The 20,274-nt window shown below is 41.5% G+C and overlaps 1 protein-coding gene across 9 annotated transcripts in view; it reads right to left on the reverse strand.

Annotated features, from left to right (window-relative positions):
* LOC135911392 (MAM and LDL-receptor class A domain-containing protein 1-like) overlaps positions 1 to 20,274 on the reverse strand; it is a 265,122-nt gene that overhangs the window by 95,904 nt on the left and 148,944 nt on the right. For all 9 annotated transcript variants that reach the window (XM_070528718.1, XM_070528725.1, XM_070528726.1 and 6 more), the window contains 10 exons: positions 18,221 to 18,406; positions 16,817 to 16,915; positions 14,336 to 14,496; positions 10,773 to 10,854; positions 7,527 to 7,655; positions 5,322 to 5,581; positions 3,675 to 3,765; positions 2,812 to 2,925; positions 1,681 to 1,937; positions 1,011 to 1,242 (listed from right to left, as the gene is read on the reverse strand). In XM_070528718.1, coding sequence (XP_070384819.1) covers positions 1,011 to 1,242; positions 1,681 to 1,937; positions 2,812 to 2,925; positions 3,675 to 3,765; positions 5,322 to 5,581; positions 7,527 to 7,655; positions 10,773 to 10,854; positions 14,336 to 14,496; positions 16,817 to 16,915; positions 18,221 to 18,406 — 1,611 coding nt within the window. The remainder of the gene's footprint in view (positions 1 to 1,010; positions 1,243 to 1,680; positions 1,938 to 2,811; positions 2,926 to 3,674; positions 3,766 to 5,321; positions 5,582 to 7,526; positions 7,656 to 10,772; positions 10,855 to 14,335; positions 14,497 to 16,816; positions 16,916 to 18,220; positions 18,407 to 20,274) is intronic.

Here is a 20,274-nt window from a genome sequence, read left to right on the forward strand (position 1 = left end):
TAACGTAGGTACACAACAAACTCAAACCATTGTCATTAGATAACTACGTGTCAACAGCCTCTTCTATTGCCGGTGCTGTGACGAAGAATAGATGAAATGTACGGCGTTGAGATTTATGTCTTGAGTGGTGCGCACAGAATTGAAGTGACAGTACGCGATATTATTTTTTAATACACCATAAAACTTTTTTTTCATTAGAAGCAAGAGTTACATCTATAGAGTCCTGTACCGTTCGTTCGAAGGTGCGAGGCCAACAGCTCTTCATTTGCTCCGGGTGTCCTAAACAAAAGCAGCTACAAATGCAATAAAAACTGCGCAGCGTGTGTTGTCCCGGCGGCTAACCACGAAAGCGCTTTCGTCATCATGTCGGCTCATCTATCAGTGAACAGTAGGTTAAGTATTTCAGGTTATAGATTTTGTATTCATGATCCAGAGAGAAAGACAGAAGTGATAAGGGAAAAAGGCAGGGAGGCCAGCCAAGTCGAGCTTGATTTGCTAGCCTGCACTGGAAAAGGAAGAAACGGGACTAAAGGATAAGTACAAATAAAGGAATAGAAAATATTCACGCTCACGCTCACAAGCTGAAGTATTCATTGTTCAGTTCATCACAAGCAGCCATATAGGGTGGGGCATCTAAAAAGCGCAGCAGCGCTTTTGTTGCTTAGTTTGTTGCTCACGGTCCCAAGTTGTCCTCTTCTGTAAAAAGTATTTCGTTCCGAAAAGCGCTCCGAAAAGCAAGCACCTCATCTCTGTATGATGGCTGGTTACGCAGTAGGTACACTTGAGTTTCTTGTACGTGTATCTTGAGAAGCATCGTCGTATTAGACATCGAGAATAGGGTTAAAAAGTAATCAATACTGGTTCCGCTAATAAAGACAAAGAGCATGTGTTAAATTGTTGCCTGAAGTAATAACATGGGTCTAACAGGACTGACAATGTCCACGGTAATCTAAAAAGTCATTCTTAAAACGCGGATCTCGGGGACGAGGTATGTGGGACGGGATGCATACCATGTCTTGAGCCCACAGTGTGGTCGGCCGCGGGTCCACTGCGGTCTGGTGTGGGGCCTGACCACCGTTCCCAGGAGAGGTTCTTAATACCGCCAACGTTCCTCCAGTTGCAAAGGTCGTCCTCGAAGCTGCAGCTGCCACGTCTAGGACATCCCCACCCAGACAAGAACAAGTCGTCGACGGCAAGCCCACTCTCATTTCCCGATGGGTTCTTGCCCTCCAATTCGAGCCGCTGGGGCAGTCCATGCATAGGGAGCAATGAATGAGGATCAAGTCGGGGTTTTCGCACGGATCGATACTTCGCAGGAATGAGCCTCACGACATATCTGAAACTTCTTTCAATTCACAGATTTAGCACATATTTTGCAATTTTCAAATTACAGGTGGTGATCCTTGAAGAAATTTTGATTTAGTAGAAATCCTGGACCTAATTTGCGTTGTTCTTCACGACTTGTAGCCCCTACTTGTGGAATTCCCTCGGGCCTTTAAGGATGAAATAAATGAAATGAAATGGAATCATACAACCCGCTTGGAGATATACATCCTCAAGTTTTTGCTATAACATACATTATCGTTTAAAGACTGTTTTCTGAAGAAACGATACGCGCGACACACACCGGCGCATTACTAAGGCCAAAATATATTCGCGCCACATTTCCTCGTTTCTCACCAATGATGAGGTATCGTTGACAGCTATATTCACTGATCCAGATGACCACTGGTTCGGAAGTCGATCTTCCCCATTGATGGTCCACACAAGCCTTCGAGACTCTTCTGGAGCGGCTGCGTGCTTATATACGCTTAGAGTCATTTCGCGTTGGCCCGTGAAGAAGTGCCAAAAGCGAAAGCACCTCCGCTCTGCCAAACTCAAGTCATGCGCTGCGCTGACAAGGCGACCACTCTGTCCATCAAGCCTAGCGAAGGTGCCTGTGAAAACAAAACAAGGTAACCCTTAGTTGTTCCTTTGAATGCGAGGTTGCCGACTCTACTAAACTTTGTCACATGCGTCAACAGTAATCACTTGTTTATGAAGACAACTTTTGTGCCTGTTAATGTTTTTACCCGCTGTGATGGCGTAGCGGTTTTGGCATTCTGCTGCTAAGCACGAGGTCCCGAGATCAAATCCCGGCCGCGGCGCCGCGTTTCGATAGGGCGAAATGTAGAAACGTTGCTGTGCCATACACTGGGTGCACGTTAAAAAAACCCAGATGGTCAAAATTAATCCAGAGTCCCGCACAACGGCGTGCCTCGTAATCATATAGTGCTTCTGGCCCGTAAAACTGCTTGATTTATTTATTATATGGCATGTTTTCATATCTGTCTACTTCTTGCACCTTCATACAGAACGTTCTATACACAAAGAATACAATCGAGTCGGAATTTAACTGAACCACCACCACCTCTCACTCCTTTTCTGGTTACCTTGCGTGAACAATTAATTTGTGCCCTTCGCTGGAGGTTAAGTGTCGTAGACGATGGACTAATTCACGCTCAGCAGCTCATAAGAATTGGTGTCACATCATATATTTGAGGGTTTAACGTACAAAATGCCTTCGCTGTTCACTTCTGGACTACAGCTACCTATGAATTTTGCGCCATTATGTGCATTGTTATCTTTAAATTTAAACGTATTTTACTGCATGCTTAAATTGTCACTGAGCGTAAGATTCTATTACTACAGCTGCGGTAAAGTCAGACGTAAAGAGGAAATTTTGTGCGGAAAGTTTCTGTAAAGTAGTTAAGACATTTGCTCTGGTAACAAGTAGACGTCGTATTTCGCAACACAGCCCAAACTGCTCACCTGTGTTTGTGCCAGTGGAGTGATCATTTGGAACGACCTTGAAATTTTTACCAGTGTCCAATGCCCAGCCATTTAATGTCCAATCACATGGTCCCTCTTCAAAGTTGCAGGTCACTATATCAAAAGCATTATAGGAGAAACTTATAAATATTCATGAAATCTTTGAAGTCATGACACTTGACAATGCTTCAAGCTGATTTCATCAAACTTTCCGAGCATGCTCATACCCAATATCTGCAAAAACAGAGTAATACGTTACAGGATGATCCGCTGTTTGCAAGGCTTCACCTGACACTTGGCTACTGTGGTGTACGTATATTCTGCAGGCGGGAAATACTAGGGCAAAGTTAAATAAGTTGAGGGTGTCAGGTGAGGCGCGCGATTCCATTCAGCATGAGCTCATGAACCAGTGAATGAATCTGACTGTATATTTGTGGAAAATGCCTGTCCCTAAATTTAGGTAGGAAAATAATTATTTACTTTAAAAACTATTCTATTTAGTTATGCGCCAGTGAAAGTTAAGTACCCATCCAAAGATACAAATGATTACCCTGCGCATAATTCGTATGTATGCGCTTTCAGTACCTCGTGCACACTGCAATGGCAGCACCATAAAATTGATTATTTGTTGGTAAGAATCAATAAATCGCTGCTCTAGTTTATAAGGTAAAGATAAAACCAAAATGTGACATGCCAACAGCAGCGACATTGTTGTGTTTCAGTTCTCCTAAATATAGTACTACAATAACGAAATGCTTCCGTCTCGTTTCCACGACCAAAGAGTGGTATTAGGTGCCTACCGACTCCATCCACTTATGTAACAAAATAAAGATTGACGAAAAGAAAAATCCAGGTACACTTACGGGTCGGTGGGCATGACCGCTCGTCGAAGGAAATATCATCGACACCAATAAAACCTGGACTGTAACCCGGGAGTTCACCCTCAAGCAGTAGCTGTGGAGGTAAGACAGTTACCCATGACGCTTAGGATCGTCGTTAAATACTAGGCTTCCTAGGCTTGAACATACAGTTGCATGGTGTTCTTCCAATAATTTAATTTTCAATCCTACCAAAACTCAATTCATGATTTTCCTATCTTGCCAAAGAGAATACTACCTGATGGCTTGCCTGAGATACCTCTAGATGATCATCACATTCCCATCTCCGACTGTGTATCATTTTTGGGCATCAAATTAGATTCTAACCTAACGTGTTCTCAACACATCATCTTGATTGAGCAAGTACCTTCGGTATTAGACCATTATTCAAATCAAGAGCACATTTCTCCAAAGAGCATTATTATCATTATACTTTGCTTTCATTCACAGTCACATTAATTATGGCATTGTTTCCTGGGGAAACACATATTACTGCCCTATCTCGTCTATTCAGCCCTTACAAAACCAATCAGTATGCATTATCACCAACAGCGGGTTTTCCGCGAGTACTACTGTATTATTTCGTGAAAATATCATCCTTGTAACCAATTTGTTCAACTAGCATTTAATAATTATGTTTTATAATTTCTTACTAAACAGCTTTCATACAAATTCATTGATTCCCGGTACGTCATCAATAATAATAATACCAGGTTTGCACGTAACTCCAATATTCTATTGCCTATGGTTCATTCTACCTATGGAAAATTGACATAATCATTCGCTGCTATAAAACTATGCAATGATTTGCACAACACCATTAAATCTTCATCTTTTCATGCATTTAGTCATGCCCTTAAGCTTTTTTACATGTATAACTAAGTTTACGTCATTCATTGTACTATCTTTCACAACCGGAGCGAACCGGAGGTTTTAACTCTGGTTAACCTCCCTGCCTTTCTCTCATTTTCATCTCTCTCTCTCTCTCTCTCTCTCTCTGTCTTTACAACAGCGCAAAGGGCAAGGACGAGACGAAAAAAAAAAACAGCGCTGTGTATGTGCACTCGTGTCATCCTTGTCCTTTGCGCTGTTGTAAAAGAATGTCACACCAACTTGCCCAAGCTTCAACAGAGTTTTTTATGCGCTATAGGCTTGTATACTGAAAATTGTTTTTGTTTACCTAATTTTTCTATGTTGCATTTTTCACGATTGTGTTTGTTTCTTTTACTTATCTGGCTCATTTTACATACGTCTCTCCATTGTTGTTATTAACCGAGGGTCCCGTTGCAATCTGACTTCGGGACCCTCATCTGCATATTGTTTGTTACCCATTCATTGTACTTAATGAATAATAAACTGAAACTGAAACTCAAGGATGCCCTAAAACACTGCTCACATCTGGACAGTGATATTTATGGTTCAATAATCGTCTCTCACAACTTGACTGGTAAAAGATTAGCAAAAATTTGATACGCCATTTTAAAATTGCAGTTATATTATTTTGGTTTATTGCTGTTATCATTTCCTAACCCGTAAAACAAACAAGGCATTTCGTTTGCACTAGCATTAGGCAAGTACATTTCAATGAGGAACACGGCGACATAAGGTATCTGCCCCAAGCCACTTACACACCTGAAACGGGGCATCGATGACCTTGATGTTTACAGCTGCTTCGATCCAGATGTTTCCTTGATGCCCACTCTTGGTCCATAGGCTCGAATCAGGGCCGGACACATTAAATATCCGCAGAGTCAGCCGACTCTTGCTCTCCCCTTGCATGTGGTACCACATGCGAAAACAGCGAGCACTCGTGCCGGTAGCGTTCACTTTCGCTGACACCATGTGCGCCACGACACTATTCTCTTGGAAGTTTTCCAATGCCAAGTACATCCCTGAAATACATGTATGGCTGCATCACACTAAGAAAATTATGATGTTTCTGCTGATATGAATGACCAGCAGTAAAACAGCTTCAGCAGAAAAAGCGGTTCCAGAAAAGACTTTCTGCAAGCTTTATTGGAAACAGGCACGAAACCGTCCTAACTTGACGTGCATCACAATCCAAGCCTAGCTAGCTGAGCCCACGTGCCTGCACCTTCTTCGTCTTCGCCTATAAATAAATATAAAATATAGATGCTTCACAGACAGCTCGATCTCTTGGTGAACAGGGGATGCTGAATGCGCTACGAACGTCAGTCTATTTTACCAACCAAAAATGACTTCCAAGAATAATTTTGTAACCCCCTTAATACATCACCGTTCATACCAAGAGTTGTTAAGCAGTACTCTTTTTTTACAGTGGTGGTGTCGAAGACCTCGATATTCATGAAGCGCAACAAAGAAAGAGATCTTGGAGAAAATTTGTGCATTGGTTGAATTCGAACCTGATAAAGTGGAAACGATTTATACACCAACTGAATTCGTAGGTTAACCAGGTAGGCGATATTGCCGGGTCGTCTCCGCGTAAGCACTAGGGCAGTGTGGACATAAACTCAAATGGATGGTAAGGAGCGAATGTGTCTGCTTGACGCCGCGAATGGCGCGAGGTGGATGCAAAACAAAACAAAATAAAACACAAGAAAACGGTCGTACGCAGTCCTGTGCGAAACTATGTAATTCATAACTTTGCAGCGGATGAAATACAAAAATTCGGGCGGAGTCCGTAAATGCAACTTTTGTCATCTCTAAAACATGTGCCCAATGGCGCTCGAAGTGGCCGATGCAAAATTGCACGCATAACTTTATCTTTCACGGCAGGACAAAAACACATTTGCAAACTTTTAGTAGACATGCCTCAAGAAAACCTTCAGTGGCAAACGAACCCCTAAACGGCCGCAAGTACTGTAATGATAATAAAATGGCAATGTTAAGCTCATGCTGGAATCTTCACAGAGATCCCCAAAGTGCGTAAATTCGCACGTGAAGGTTTTTGGAATCTTTAAGACGTACCCCTGCAGCCGTTCTGTAGCGCCAGCCCGCTCTAACCTCAACTTTAGTAAATATTTACGGCGTTTTCTCAAATACTCTGAGGGCCTTTACCACAGGTGCACAATGCCTACGTCGTCTCATCTACCAGAGGACAATGTTTGTTTGAAAAGTGATGAACGTGGGAGGCGAACGTGTGTGGATGAACCCTGAACAGCTGACATTGTAAACTGTGACAACGAAATATGTAGAGCAGAAAGAAATACACAGGGGCCACTGTGAAAAGCGCCATAGCTGTTCCACCCTATGCGTACCCTTCATCTAATACCCTGCGTGTCAGGAGTCTATACATTCTATAACATTCTATAAAAACCGTAAAATTTAAAATCTAAGCGAGGTTGCGAGTTCTACCTTTCTGACATTTATTAGCGCCTATATATATATATATATATATATATATATATATATATATATATATATATATATATATATATATATATATATATATATATATATATATATATATATATATATATATATATATATATATATATATATACATATATATATATATATATATATATATATATATATATATATATATATATATATATAAATATATATATATATATATATATGTATATCGGTTATTCTACTAAGAAAGCGCGAATTCAACTTCATGTGTTTTTTTTTTTTCAGCAGTGTTTCATCAGGTTTCCAGGACGGATCCTAGCACTTTCTTCTTTTTTATTTCCAAGGAGTTCGTGAGAGTCTTTTACCGACATTTCTGAGGTCTGTCACCACTATTTTTGGGACAACTCTTTGAATGTAGCGTCCTATGTGGTTACAATCCCCCACCTCCAGCTTATGTCCGTCACATTTGCTTCCACGCATAAACAACTGAAATCTCACCGTTTCCTGTGGTGTGGTCCGGTACGGCAAAGGAAGGGATGCCAGAGATTATTTCCCAATCACCAGAGTCCGCAATGTTCTCTGGGTACCAACCGCACCCGATCTTTTCTTCAAAGGTGCAGTTAACGGCTGCAAAAGTTATGCAAGAGCAAAATCATGAGAATTCGCACCATGTCTAAAGTAGTATACTAGGGGCGTAGAGTTAGTTAGTTAGTTAGTTAGTTAGTTAGTTAGTTAGTTAGTTAGTTAGAGTTAGTTAGTTAGTTAGTTAGTTAGTTAGTTAGTTAGTTAGTTAGTTAGTTAGTTAGTTAGTTAGTTAGTTAGTTAGTTAGTTAGTTAGTTAGTTAGTTAGTTAGTTAGTTAGTTAGTTAGTTAGTTAGTTAGTTAGTTAGTTAGTTAGTTAGTTAGTTAGTTAGTTAGTTAGTTAGTTAGTTAGTTAGTTAGTTAGTTAGTTAGTCGGTTATTCAGTTTGTTGCTTTTGACGCAGCAGCCAGGCTCGGCTATAGTGCGCCATGACGATGATCACCTTCATTAAGCCGGACATTTTGATGCACTTATAGAAAGCTTGACAGAACAATTTTCAAACAATCAGACAATAACTAGAAAGATTAGCCTTCCACTGTACTGTACAAAATTTGTTTGGGACATGAGCGCCTAAGAGAAGCATGCAGTGTAGCGAAGTGTCGTAATTAGAAAACTAGGAGAAAACTCTTCCTTTGTTTTTTCTAAGCGTCACACATATTAAAATATGTGTGATACTTAGGCCAATGCCGCATGCAGGCAAATAGGCCGCTGTTCTTCCAGAAACAGATATGAATGTGTTAACCACGTGCGACTGATTCGTCGGTGGCATAGCCCAACCTCTTGAAATCTATTTTTATGCTTAAATATTTTACTCCTAGTCATTTATCGAAACACAAGTACTGCCATGTTAAAAAAATTATAGAAAACGCATGAAACTTAAAAGCCCCCGAGCTAAAACTTCCTCTTATGTAAATACATGTGAAAAAAAAATCGTTTTTCGCGACAACCGGTGGGCCAATATTGATTAGGTTTGTTGCGTTTAAAAGAAAAAGCTACACAATAGGGAACATAGGAAATAGAATCTTTTTATTTATATCAACTGCTTTCTTTAAATTGTTAAATATTGCTTAATTTCAAACAACTGAAGTATCACGTTTGCAACTCTGTAACTCAGCAATAAAAAACAATACCGCTATTCTATAACTGCACCTAAGAGTACATCTAAAGTAGACAAATTTGATGTAATAAGCGCCGTTCTAACACATACACTTAATTTGTGCGTACAACTTTTGCAACAGACTTGGTAACATGGCAACAATTGTGCGTAAGTTCTAAATTCCTATATGAAATTTCTCCGTTTTATATTGTCAACAGATGCAATTTACAGAAGGACGATGTCTTCTTGAAGGGCAGAGTTACGAATTTCTAAGATTCGCGCTTTAATTTTTTCTAACTTACCAATTTTCGGGAATTCTTATAGAAACATCCAAGCCCTAGATCAAAATTTCATTTCCTAAAATTACTGTAATTGAACTCTTTCTCTCAAATACGACTTCATTCATATCGGTCCAGTGGTTTTCTCACGAAATCATTTCTGCATTTACGTGCATTTGAATATCAAAATCGTAGTTGACCCTGAGTTAAAGCTTGCTCTTTTAGAAAATTTGATTTATACGGAGGGGGAAAAAATATGCAGGTCCCACGCACTGTGGGAATGGATTTAGGCGAAGCCTTCTGTGCCGTTTGCTTTGATTGACGATGATTAGAGGTGATGTTGACGGCGAATATACCATTTCGTCAACGTTTTGTCCAACACGAGAGTGGTGAGTTGATGTTAAACGTTACCTTGCGTGCACCACTGCTGTTTGTCTGCGTAGTACGCAAAACACAAAGAGAGAGGTGTTTGTTTGAGGTGTGGTTGTGCGCCATATTTCATAATCTCTGATAGGGTGGAGCATTGTCATTGCCTCACACGGCACATCGCATCATGGCACAAGCATTAAACTTGAATTGGATTATGGGGCTATACGCGCAAAAACCACAATCGGATTGTGAGGCAGGCCGTAGTGGCGGACATCGAATTAATTTTGGCACCGTTGTGTTCTTTAACCTGGCCCTAAATCAAAGTCCGCGAGCGGTTTTTATTTTGCCCGCGTCGAAATGTGGCTGCCTCGGTAGGGATCACATCCGCGACCTCGAGCAATGCCATAACCGCAAATCTACCGCGGCGGGCACAGAAGTGTTGATTTGACGTGCGACCGCTTTCGTTGTGTCGCCTAGACCCTGCGGTTCGCTATAATTAATGCGGCTCTACTTCTGCACGCCCTGCGTAAGTTGTCCGCTAGACATATTAGCATGGTTTTATTTTTCAGAAACAGCAGAAACGTACCGTACAGTATCTTCAACTTAAGTTTATCCAGCATTTCCTTGTGTTCTCACGTCAGCTTTTCACTGAGCTTTCACTGACGTTTACTGAAATGTTTTCGCCTCTACTTTTTCACTTCACTGCAGCGCCGCGCTCCCCGCTCAATGCATCCGCTGGCACCATTTTATTCTTTTCATTTCTTTCTCCCCACTCGGCTGCATACTTCCATTTTCTGCGGCCAACTTCATCACTTTTTTTTCGTCTTGTTGGGCTTGTTTATTCGGGCACCTATAGTGGCACATACCCATTCTGCGGGATTGGCCAATAATGTTCACATACCCAGTGACACACGCCCAGTTGCACATACTCAGTGTTTCAAGTTGCGCCTTCCAACATACACCCACTGGCATATGCCGCGTTACACACATCCTGTAACTGCCATGGTTGCTCAGTGGCTATGGTGTTAGGCTGCTGAGCACGGGGTCGCGGGAACGAATCCCGGCTACAGCGGCCGCATTTCGATGGGGGAGAAAACGCCCGTGTACATAGATTTAGGCGCACGTTAAAGAACCTCAGGTGGTCAAAATTTTTGGAGTCCTCCCCTACAGCGTGCCTCGTGATCAGGAAGTGGTTTTAACACGTAGCGCCCCATAACTTAATAATTTTTTTTTACATATCCAGTGCCCCAAGTTGTCGGTTCGGATCCAACGGCCCATACCCAGAGGGTAATAAGTTGTTGTATACTCCGTAAGACAGCAGCCGTCAGTGCTCGCAAAGTGGGGGGAATAGATTAAGGAAGTTTCACTTTAAACGAAATTATGAAGAACGCATATGCAAAAAAAAAGTAAAGCACTCACATTCTTCCTTTTTCTCGTCAGGGTGGCAGTGATGGTACTCGATGTCGTCGATGCTTGCGTTTTCGCCAGCAGAATAGTAGAACTGCGTCAGTAGAGAACACACTATGTAGAAGACGATCAAACATTTATGTCGGTTATTCGTGGCAGTGAAACAGGTCAAAAAACGTTATGCGAGTGATCAGCTTTTTATCACCACTTTCCCGACCACGCCAATAAACGCCGATCACCTATGGTCTTTGAGTGCGGAGGCCTATTTTATAGCTACCGCGAAATTCCCGGGCTTCGAAGTTCTGAGGCATCTTGTATGGGTAGCCTGAAAACTATACTTTGAAAAGTATAGTTTCTGATTTCGCTTAGCAGCGATATTTTTTTTTTTTTGAAACCGTGTCCAAAACTGATGCCGGTCAGTCGTTTCTAACAGCCACGCAGCGCTATTATAGGCAAGTTAGTCAGCTTTCATTACTATCAACCAGACATATATTCCGTGTAGCGTGCATCAGGACAACAGAAAATGTTGGAGCAGCTTTTACGAATATATCTTCTTAGTGTATGGTGTGGTATGTGCTATAGCAGTCTTGTTGCGGTATAGTAGTGTTCAACAATGACTTTTTTGTGTTAAATAGTGAACTCTGTGAAGGGTGCAGTGAAGTGAACACGTAAAGTGAAGTGAAGGGATGTGTTGTAAGTGTATACATTGGGTGCAACCGAGGAAAATAATGAAAGACATGGCGTGCTAGTGTTGGGCCGAGATATGAAAACAGCAGAAACATCAATACAAGAAGGAAAATGAAAAGCAGTTTTTCAAATTTTTCTTAGAGGTAGGCACATGCCAGGAGTTTATAAACCAACAGGGAAAAGAAGAAGATAAAAACAGCAAGAAAGCTCGCGCTGGTAGAGGAAGAGATAGAGGAAGAAGATGTGAGAAAATAAAGAAGTGGCCGAACAACAAGAACTGAATATATGAAAGAAGAAGCGCAAAAATGCACATGGGGGTACGCGGCCACGCAGCAGAAGAAAGCAGCCCAGCTACGCTCTGGGACGACGGGAAGGAGAAGGAGCTGGAGGCCGAGTGGGAATCGAGTGGGAGCTGTGCCTCAGCTGCCACGGCTGCGACCGGTTAGCTGAGCGGGCGCGCCGCCGGAGACCTCAGCTACAGGATGACGGTGCCGTTTCCGAGACTCCCTGCAGCTACGATCCGCAGGCTAGTGCAGTCGGCCGGGCGATTCGGGCACCTCGATCATCCCCACCGTCCTCATCAAAGCAACCGTGCACTGGACGGCAGAGACAGCGACGTCTAATCCACGATGCATTGGCGGGCCCAACGACTTTTCGACGGACGCAGTGACGACAAGGCTACGCGGCAAGGCCGGTGGGCTCAATGTACATATTTTGAACCTTCCAACACATCGTGTGTGAGGACTTTAGGGAATACGTTGAATTAGCTATGTATACGTATAGTATATTGTTAGATATACGTATACGAATACGTATAGTTTGTTGTTTATCCGTGTCTTCTGTTGGGCTTGTAGTGGGTGTTCATTTATGATAGATGTATTTTTCTCTTATGCACGTGTCACATAAAGGCTTTTCCCAACCAAAACGTCCCTTGCGTCGTGTTTAACACAATGAGACCTTGACACGCATCACCTGCTGGAAATGAGCTACAATCTTCTGCCAGATGCGAACAGAGCTGTTTTTAGTTTGCAAATGTCCGCACCAAGCCTCGCAATAGGGTTTCAAGTGAACTATTTTGAAGACTTGTTTATGTGCAGTACAAAATTGATGTCGAGACAGCTTCATTTATTGCTACTGCGCCTATTGCGGCACACAGCTACATCCGCATCCGCACCGAGCGACTTCCTGCGTAGTTCTTGTATTTTCAACTCGTATTTTGTTTGGTGTAATAAAAAAAGGAATTCGCTCCCCTGTTTGGGCATTATCTCAGACACATCAGCATTCGTGTTAGTTTTTACCATCGAGCAAATAAATGCATAGAGTGAATGCAGTTTTGTTACAACGTTCAGATTTTTTCTCAGATTTTCAACTTTCCTAAAAGAACGTGAGGAAAAAACTAGGTTTTTGTTAGGCCACTCAAAATTCCCGAAAGTTTTCCATCTCTCGTCGCGCGTTAACGTAATGAATAAATAGATGCATCTCTATTCATAGAAAAGCATGACTCTGCAACCTAAGGATTGTGTTGCGAGACTAGAAAGTTGTAAGTAAATGTCCGCATGGTATAAGCAACAACAAGATAGAATTTTCGGCAGCAACAGTGGTCGACAAATGTTTCTGCGCCAAGTAACTAAGCTGTAGCTTTTCTGGTAAAAATAGCACTAAAACTAAAGCACGCCAACGCTGCCTATGGATGTCTGTTTTATTTTACCACAGTAAAATAAAACAGACATCAGTAAATAACTACCACAGTAAATAACTACTGTTTTATTTTACCACAGTAAAATAAAACAGTAGTTAGTTAGTTAGCTAGCTAGCTAGTTAGTTAGCTAGCTAGTTAGTTAGCTAGTTAGCTAGTTAGTTAGTTAGTTAGTTAGTTAGTTAGTTAGTTAGTTAGTTAGTTAGTTAGTTAGTTAGTTAGTTAGTTAGTTAGTTAGTTAGTTAGTTAGTTAGTTAGTTAGTTAGTTAGTTAGTTAGTTAGTTAGTTAGTTAGTTAGTTAGTTAGTTAGTTAGTTAGTTAGTTAGTTAGTTAGTTAGTTAGTTAGTTAGTTAGTTAGTTAGTTAGTTAGTTAGTTAGTTAGTTAGTTAGTTAGTTAGTTAGTTAGTTAGTTAGTTAGTTAGTTAGTTAGTTAGTTAGTTAGTTAGTTAGTTAGTTAGTTAGTTAGTTAGTTAGTTAGTTAGTTAGTTAGTTAGTTAGTTAGTTAGTTAGTTAGTTAGTTAGTTAGTTAGTTAGTTAGTTAGTTAGTTAGTTAGTTAGTTAGTTAGTTAGTTAGTTAGTTAGTTAGTTAGTTAGTTAGTTAGTTAGTTAGTTAGTTAGTTAGTTAGTTAGTTAGTTAGTTAGTTAGTTAGTTAGTTAGTTAGTTAGTTAGTTAGTTAGTTAGTTAGTTAGTTAGTTAGTTAGTTAGTTAGTTAGTTAGTTAGTTAGTTAGTTAGTTAGTTAGTTAGTTAGTTAGTTAGTTAGTTAGTTAGTTAGTTAGTTAGTTAGTTAGTTAGTTAGTTAGTTAGTTAGTTAGTTAGTTAGTTACAACATGGTGACCATACACATTCACAACATGGTGACCATACACTCGCTAATAGCCCTGTCTCTCCACTGGTTCCATATCCCTCTCAGCAGGCTCTATAAACAATCCCTTGCGTTTCAGTTCACTCGTCTCATTCGTAAGAGTGCTTATTCGCTACACTCTAAGGTTCGCTTAGATCTCGCTCGTAGCATTCATGATCCTGTTTTGCTTCAAGCACGCTGTGAGTCACATCTTTATGTCTGTGCCTTTGTTATAGAAGAGGAGGGTTTAGAATAGGAGAGAAGAGGAAGGTAGAAGAGCAGGGTGTACGCACGAGACCAGTATCATGCTTCCAGTAAGGAAGTATGAAAGGCAAGTGTAAAGGCTTACTCTGGTGCCGGGGCGTCGGTTTCCGACATTCACTGCCTGCATTTTCCACGTAACTTGTGCTTCGTATTCCCAAGCACGTAGCACCTTCTTCCTGAGAGTGCGTATCTTGTCCGTATCTGTCATTGTTTCCACAACGTCCACGGAAACGTATACTGGCAACTCTGTAAATGAGCATTGCACGCGTGCTTAACTCACGTATATAGCACTTTTTCTCCTATGCGATTTTCTTGAACTATTCAACTTCACTCACGTGTATAGCGCTTTCTCATATGCGATTTTCTTGAACTATTCAACTTAACTCACTTATATAACACTTTTCTCTATGCGACTTCCTTGAACTATGCAACGTAACTCACGAATATAGCACTTTTCTCTATGTGATTTTCTTGAATTATTCACCTCACGTATACAGCACTTTTCTCTATGCGACTTTCTTGAACTATTCAACTTAACTAACGCATATAGTACTTTCCTCTATGCGACTTTCTTGAACTATTCAACATAATTCACGAATATAGCACTTTTCTGTATGCGATTTTGTTGAACTATTCAACTCACGTATACAGCACTTTCTCCTATGCGATTTTCTTGAACTATTCAATTTACCTCGCGTATATAGCACTTTTCTCTATGCGACTTTTTTGAACTATTCAACTCACGTATAGCACTTTCTCCTATGCGATTTCCTCGAACTATTCAACTCACGCATACAGCACTTTCTCCTATGCGATTTTCTTGAACTATTCAACTTAACTCACGTATATAGCACTATTCTCTATGCGACTTTCTTGAACTATTCAACTCACGTATACAGCACTTTTTTCTATGCCACTTTCTTGAACTATTCAACTTAACTCACGTATATAGCACTCTTCTCTGTCCGATTTTCTTGAACTATGCAACTTAACTCACGTATATAGCACTTTTCTCTATGAGACTTTTTTTAACTATTCAACATAACTCACGAATATAGCACTTTTCTCTATGCGACTTTCTTGAACTATTCAACTCACGTTATAGCACTTTCTCCTATGCGATTTTCTTGAACTATTCAATTTACCTCGCGTATATAGCACTTTTCTCTATGCGACTTTCTTGAATTATTCAACTCACGTATAGAACTTTCTCCTATGCGATTTCCTTGAACTATTCAACTCACGTATATAGCACTTTTCTGTATGCGATTTTCTTGAACGTGCTTACCTGCTCCTGAGACCACCTTCCACGCGGCACCATCGGTTTAATCTGTATTCTACATCAGTGAACATGACAGTGAACGGGACTGGCTAACATTCTCATGGCTATAGTAGGGTCACGCATCTCATGTCTATCAGGTACTTTCTTTTTTTTATATTATTTTATATTATGCCCATTTCAGCATCAAATATTCATAGAACTTTACTATGACAATATGACATCACAAGATGGTACTAGTAGAAATTATTTCACAATTTTATGCGAAGCATATTACGAGAGCTCAACCCAGCTCCTCAGGCGCGGCGGTGTCGCCTTGAAACCACGTGACACCGTGACGTCACGACAGAGGAGAAGTGGCTTTGGCTCAACTCTTGCAAGACGGGATGGGTGGGAATCGAACCAGGGTCTCCGGAGTGTGGGACGGAGACGCTACCACTGAGCCACGAGTACGATGCTTCAAAGCGGTACAAAAGCGCCTCTAGTGAATGCGGTGTGGCCTTAGAAACGAGCTGTTTCTAAGGCGTGCGTCTCTTGCTCAGGCGCACATTTCGTTGCCGCGCCGAACGCTGCTTTGCTTGACGCTCAACGCGTCCAATGCGGGGCGCATAGTCGCTGCCCTGTAGCCCATTGTCTTACACCCCTTGGCGGGTCGACGGGAACGCTGTCGCGTTCCACTCTTGAAGGCGAAGCAGTAATGCATGAGTTGTTTCTTCGTCTAGCCGAACCAAATATAGCCAAGCAACAGCAGTTCACCAGGCTAAACAGTGGTTCAACAACTAAAATAAAGGCTAGTATGCTTCGCATCCTGTGCTTAACCTTACCTAAGCCACAGCCATTTTTTTTACTTTTACAAGCGTATTGAACTATTTTTGCTCGAGTGGAGAACAAGACAAACTGAAGTAAATTCTGGAATACTACTTTATGGAATACAAACTTCTGGAATACGACCTTGGAATGCATTAACAATTGATATGAAGTTAGCTGATGATTTTTATGTATCTATTTTCATGACGCAATAAATATTATATTATTAAATAATGAAAGGACTTATCATAAACTGTAATTAACTGCATTTTTATGTAAACCCGTACTTCTGTTATTCTTTGTGCAACACATCTGTATGTTGTATTGGTGTAGCAAACCCAGCTTTTGAAGCCATATTATATGTATGTCCGTATGTATGTGTGTATGTGCGTACAATATGTATGTATTGTATGTGTGGTGTTTGCATATGCATGGACTTACAGCGATCCTTCAGCATCCGCACAGTCGCACTATACTCACGCTGTTTAGGCAGAAATGTGTAGAAGGTGAGCCGGCACGCATGACCCATCGCCCCCAGCTGCGGTGTCATCAAGGCTGTGTTGCGACCGCTGGGAACAGCTGCGTCACAAAACACTTCTTAGCGATGGTTGGTACGTGAACCAGCTAGATTAATATAAAAATAATCCTCATAACCCCCACATCCCATACCTCCAGATGATCATATTTGATTCTATATGAAATATTAAGAAACCGTATATCCGCCCCAAGAGCGTTCGGGTTTATTGGACGTGGTAAATACCGGACATATCTTTTTTTTTTTTCCATCGCAAAATAAAAAGTCGTTGGTAATCCCATGGTGTATTGATGAAACCGTTCTCCCTCATCTGTGCTCTCTTATTTGCTCTCACTATCTGCAAAGCTGGGACTGCGTTGTATTCACCCCACAAAGTGCCGAAAAGGGAACTTCAAAATGACGGTCCATGCGTATACCGCGTATTCCTGCAAAGACTGTTTGTGATGATAAACCACAAGTTATTCGAGACAAAATAACTAATTTTTACTGTGCGATAATTGCCAATGCCATTATTAATAACCAAATTTCATTGGTTATCTTTTTAATGAGCCAATTCAGGAGACACATTGCAATTGCACAATTGAATACAGCTAATGCTCGAACCATAACACCTCCTAGAAACTATGTGACTCGCACCAGTTTCGAAAAATAAGTATACTCAAACGCTGCACTGTTGTTTCAGGGAATATAGCACCACATTGTGAATAAACATTGCAAGAAAAACTTAACTGGAACAGTAGTGCATTTCACAGCCCTATTGAGCGCTTATTTCCCGACACCGATACTATATAGGCACCAAGTTTCCAGGATGGAGTGATGCTTTGAATATTGGCTGACCGCTATTCTGTGATAACAATATGCTCTGAAACACAATCAATTAAAAATTAATTAGTAATTATAATCGAACTGGAGATTATCGCACATATGCTGATGTTAACCGCTCTCTTGAATAATGTCAGCAAAAATTGGTTTATCACAAATCTGCCATCTTTAATAAACAGATTGCCAGACTTGTGTTATGCAAGAAGTATTAAAATCCAATTTTAACTCGCCTCAGTCATCCGGGAAAGAAAGAAAGAAAGAAAGAAAGAAAGAAAGAAAGAAAGAAAGAAAGAAAGAAAGAAAGAAAGAAAGAAAGAAAGAAAGAAAGAAAGAAAGAAAGAAAGAAAGAAAGAAAGAAAGAAAGAAAGAAAGAAAGAAAGAAAGAAAGAAAGCAGAAGCACGTATTTGTCCATACAGACTGCTATAGCGGGAAACTCATACAAATCAGTGTATTCATGTCCGATAATTCCGCACCTAATGAAAGGCCGATTTGCTTTCGTTATTGCGCGCGTTGCAAGGCTCCTCACCGGCGTCTGTCTTGAGGAAGGCAGCGTAGAAACCACGCTCGTTGTGGCCGCTGTCTTCCCGAGGCAGCGAAGGGAAACGCATTCGGTTATTGGAAACCATGAGGGCTGATAGACGGGTCCAACGTGGCTGGCTCTGCGTGCGTGCGGGCTGCAGACCGCACAAGTCCTCCGAGAAGTCGCAGGCACCTGCATGGACGCAATGAAGTAAACCCACGCTTTTCCAATGCAAGGTGACGATTTCGCCGTCGTCCTTAAGCGATATTCTACAAAGTATTTCGCTGTTGCCATTAGACTGCTTTTAATAAGGGTGCTTTCTAACTTTCCTGCCGATCACTTGATGTTTATGACCAAGGCCAACAAAGAAGCTATTCCTACAGGTGTCTTTATCATTGCTATATTCTGCATTACTTGGTACAACTACTCATACCAAGAGGTAAATGTCATTGCTGTACTCTGCAATGCTTACTACAACTGCTCCTTTCAAGAGGTGAATGTCACAGCTGTACTGTACGGTACTTGGTACAGCTACTCGTTTCAAGGGGTAAATTTCATTGCTGTACTCGGTAGTACTGAGTACAACTACTTGTCCCAAGAGGTAAATGTCATTGCTGTACTCTGCAGTACTTAGTATAACTACTGATTCCAAGAGGTAAATGTTTATACTTGTAGAACGGTTTCCAATATAATTGAGCCCATCGACCGATGTTCAGATAAGCTGATGATTCCATAAGCTGTTCTTGAAACGATTTGTCCGATTGTATGCCTTCAGCAAGATAAATCAATTAGCAAAATATTTGCTCTGTGAATATCAGATAAATTGCGAGTATTTTATACATGTGGCTGAACAGATCCGTAGCTAGTGCCGAAGGTAAGAGTTTATAACAGCTCGTTTAATTATTGACTTAACTCGTAATTTTTATAGCCGAATGGTGAACAAATATTAATTTCCGTCGTACTTTATTATTTCACTACGCCTTGTGGCGAATTGTTGGAGTTCACGGTGTCTTTATCGAATTCAGTTTAGATTCATGTCACGAAAGCGAGAGATCGCATTAGAATAAACCGAAAAAAGTCGAACAAATATCCCGATCGATTAGACTGGGTGCAATCGATAGGATGTAGGCTAAACACCTGCACAAAAAGTAATTGCGCCTCGCCCTACGCGTCCCTCGAAAGCGAACCACACGTGAATAAGGTTTGGTACGTTTTCCATGCGTTAACGTGCACGCCGCCAAACAGGCCGCCTCTGGACTCGGTAGCGATAGATTAGCGCGTCCGCTTCATGGCGCTTGCGCAAAAGTTCGCCAACCGCTTCGCGCCGGCACCACATAGCACATTCCGCGAGAGCACCGGAACGCGGATATACCTCAGGTGACACGTTGAATGCGATCACTGTCGCAGAGCTGGACCACGCTATTAGGGGCGTGCAAGCGGCACTCGGCGCCTGGGAAGAACGGCATGACATGCCAGAGGCTCCGAACTTTAAATGTGCAGCACCGACAACAGCGTCTCGAGCTACTTAATGAAGTCTGAGCATCGGGAATTCTATGGCGGAGGTCTGGCGTTGGGCAGTGACTTCATTAATTCTGTGGTCGAAAAGGGAGCATGGAACCGCGGTCACGGTTTTATTGAGCAAGCCAGCCATGGTGGCGGTGATAGCGAGGGCGGCAGAAGAATGCGACCGCCCATTCAGGGCACGCTGATAAGTCTTTCATAAGACATATCAGAAATGCACGTGTCAATGAGATAAGAACTAAAGATTAGTCGCAGAGCTGGTACAATTAAATGCACGAGTGTAATCAACGCCAGTATAGTAAAGAATTAACCACAGTCTGCTATAACCCTGTAAAGAGTGCACCGCCGTAGATATAGGCATGCTGAGGCAGAGCCTCCTTACGGCACACTTTTTAGAAATCGAGCGAGTTCACTTATACTAAACAGGGCTAGCGCTAGACAACGGTGCCTAGTAGGCGGGTTTGGCGGTGCCTACAAGAAGTGGCAATGGTCGCATAGTAGGTAAAAGTAACGGTACATGCATAATTAGGAATAATATA

Source organism: Dermacentor albipictus, chromosome 1, assembly GCF_038994185.2.
Source record: "Dermacentor albipictus isolate Rhodes 1998 colony chromosome 1, USDA_Dalb.pri_finalv2, whole genome shotgun sequence".
In the NCBI taxonomy this organism is placed as follows: Eukaryota; Metazoa; Arthropoda; class Arachnida; order Ixodida; family Ixodidae; genus Dermacentor; species Dermacentor albipictus.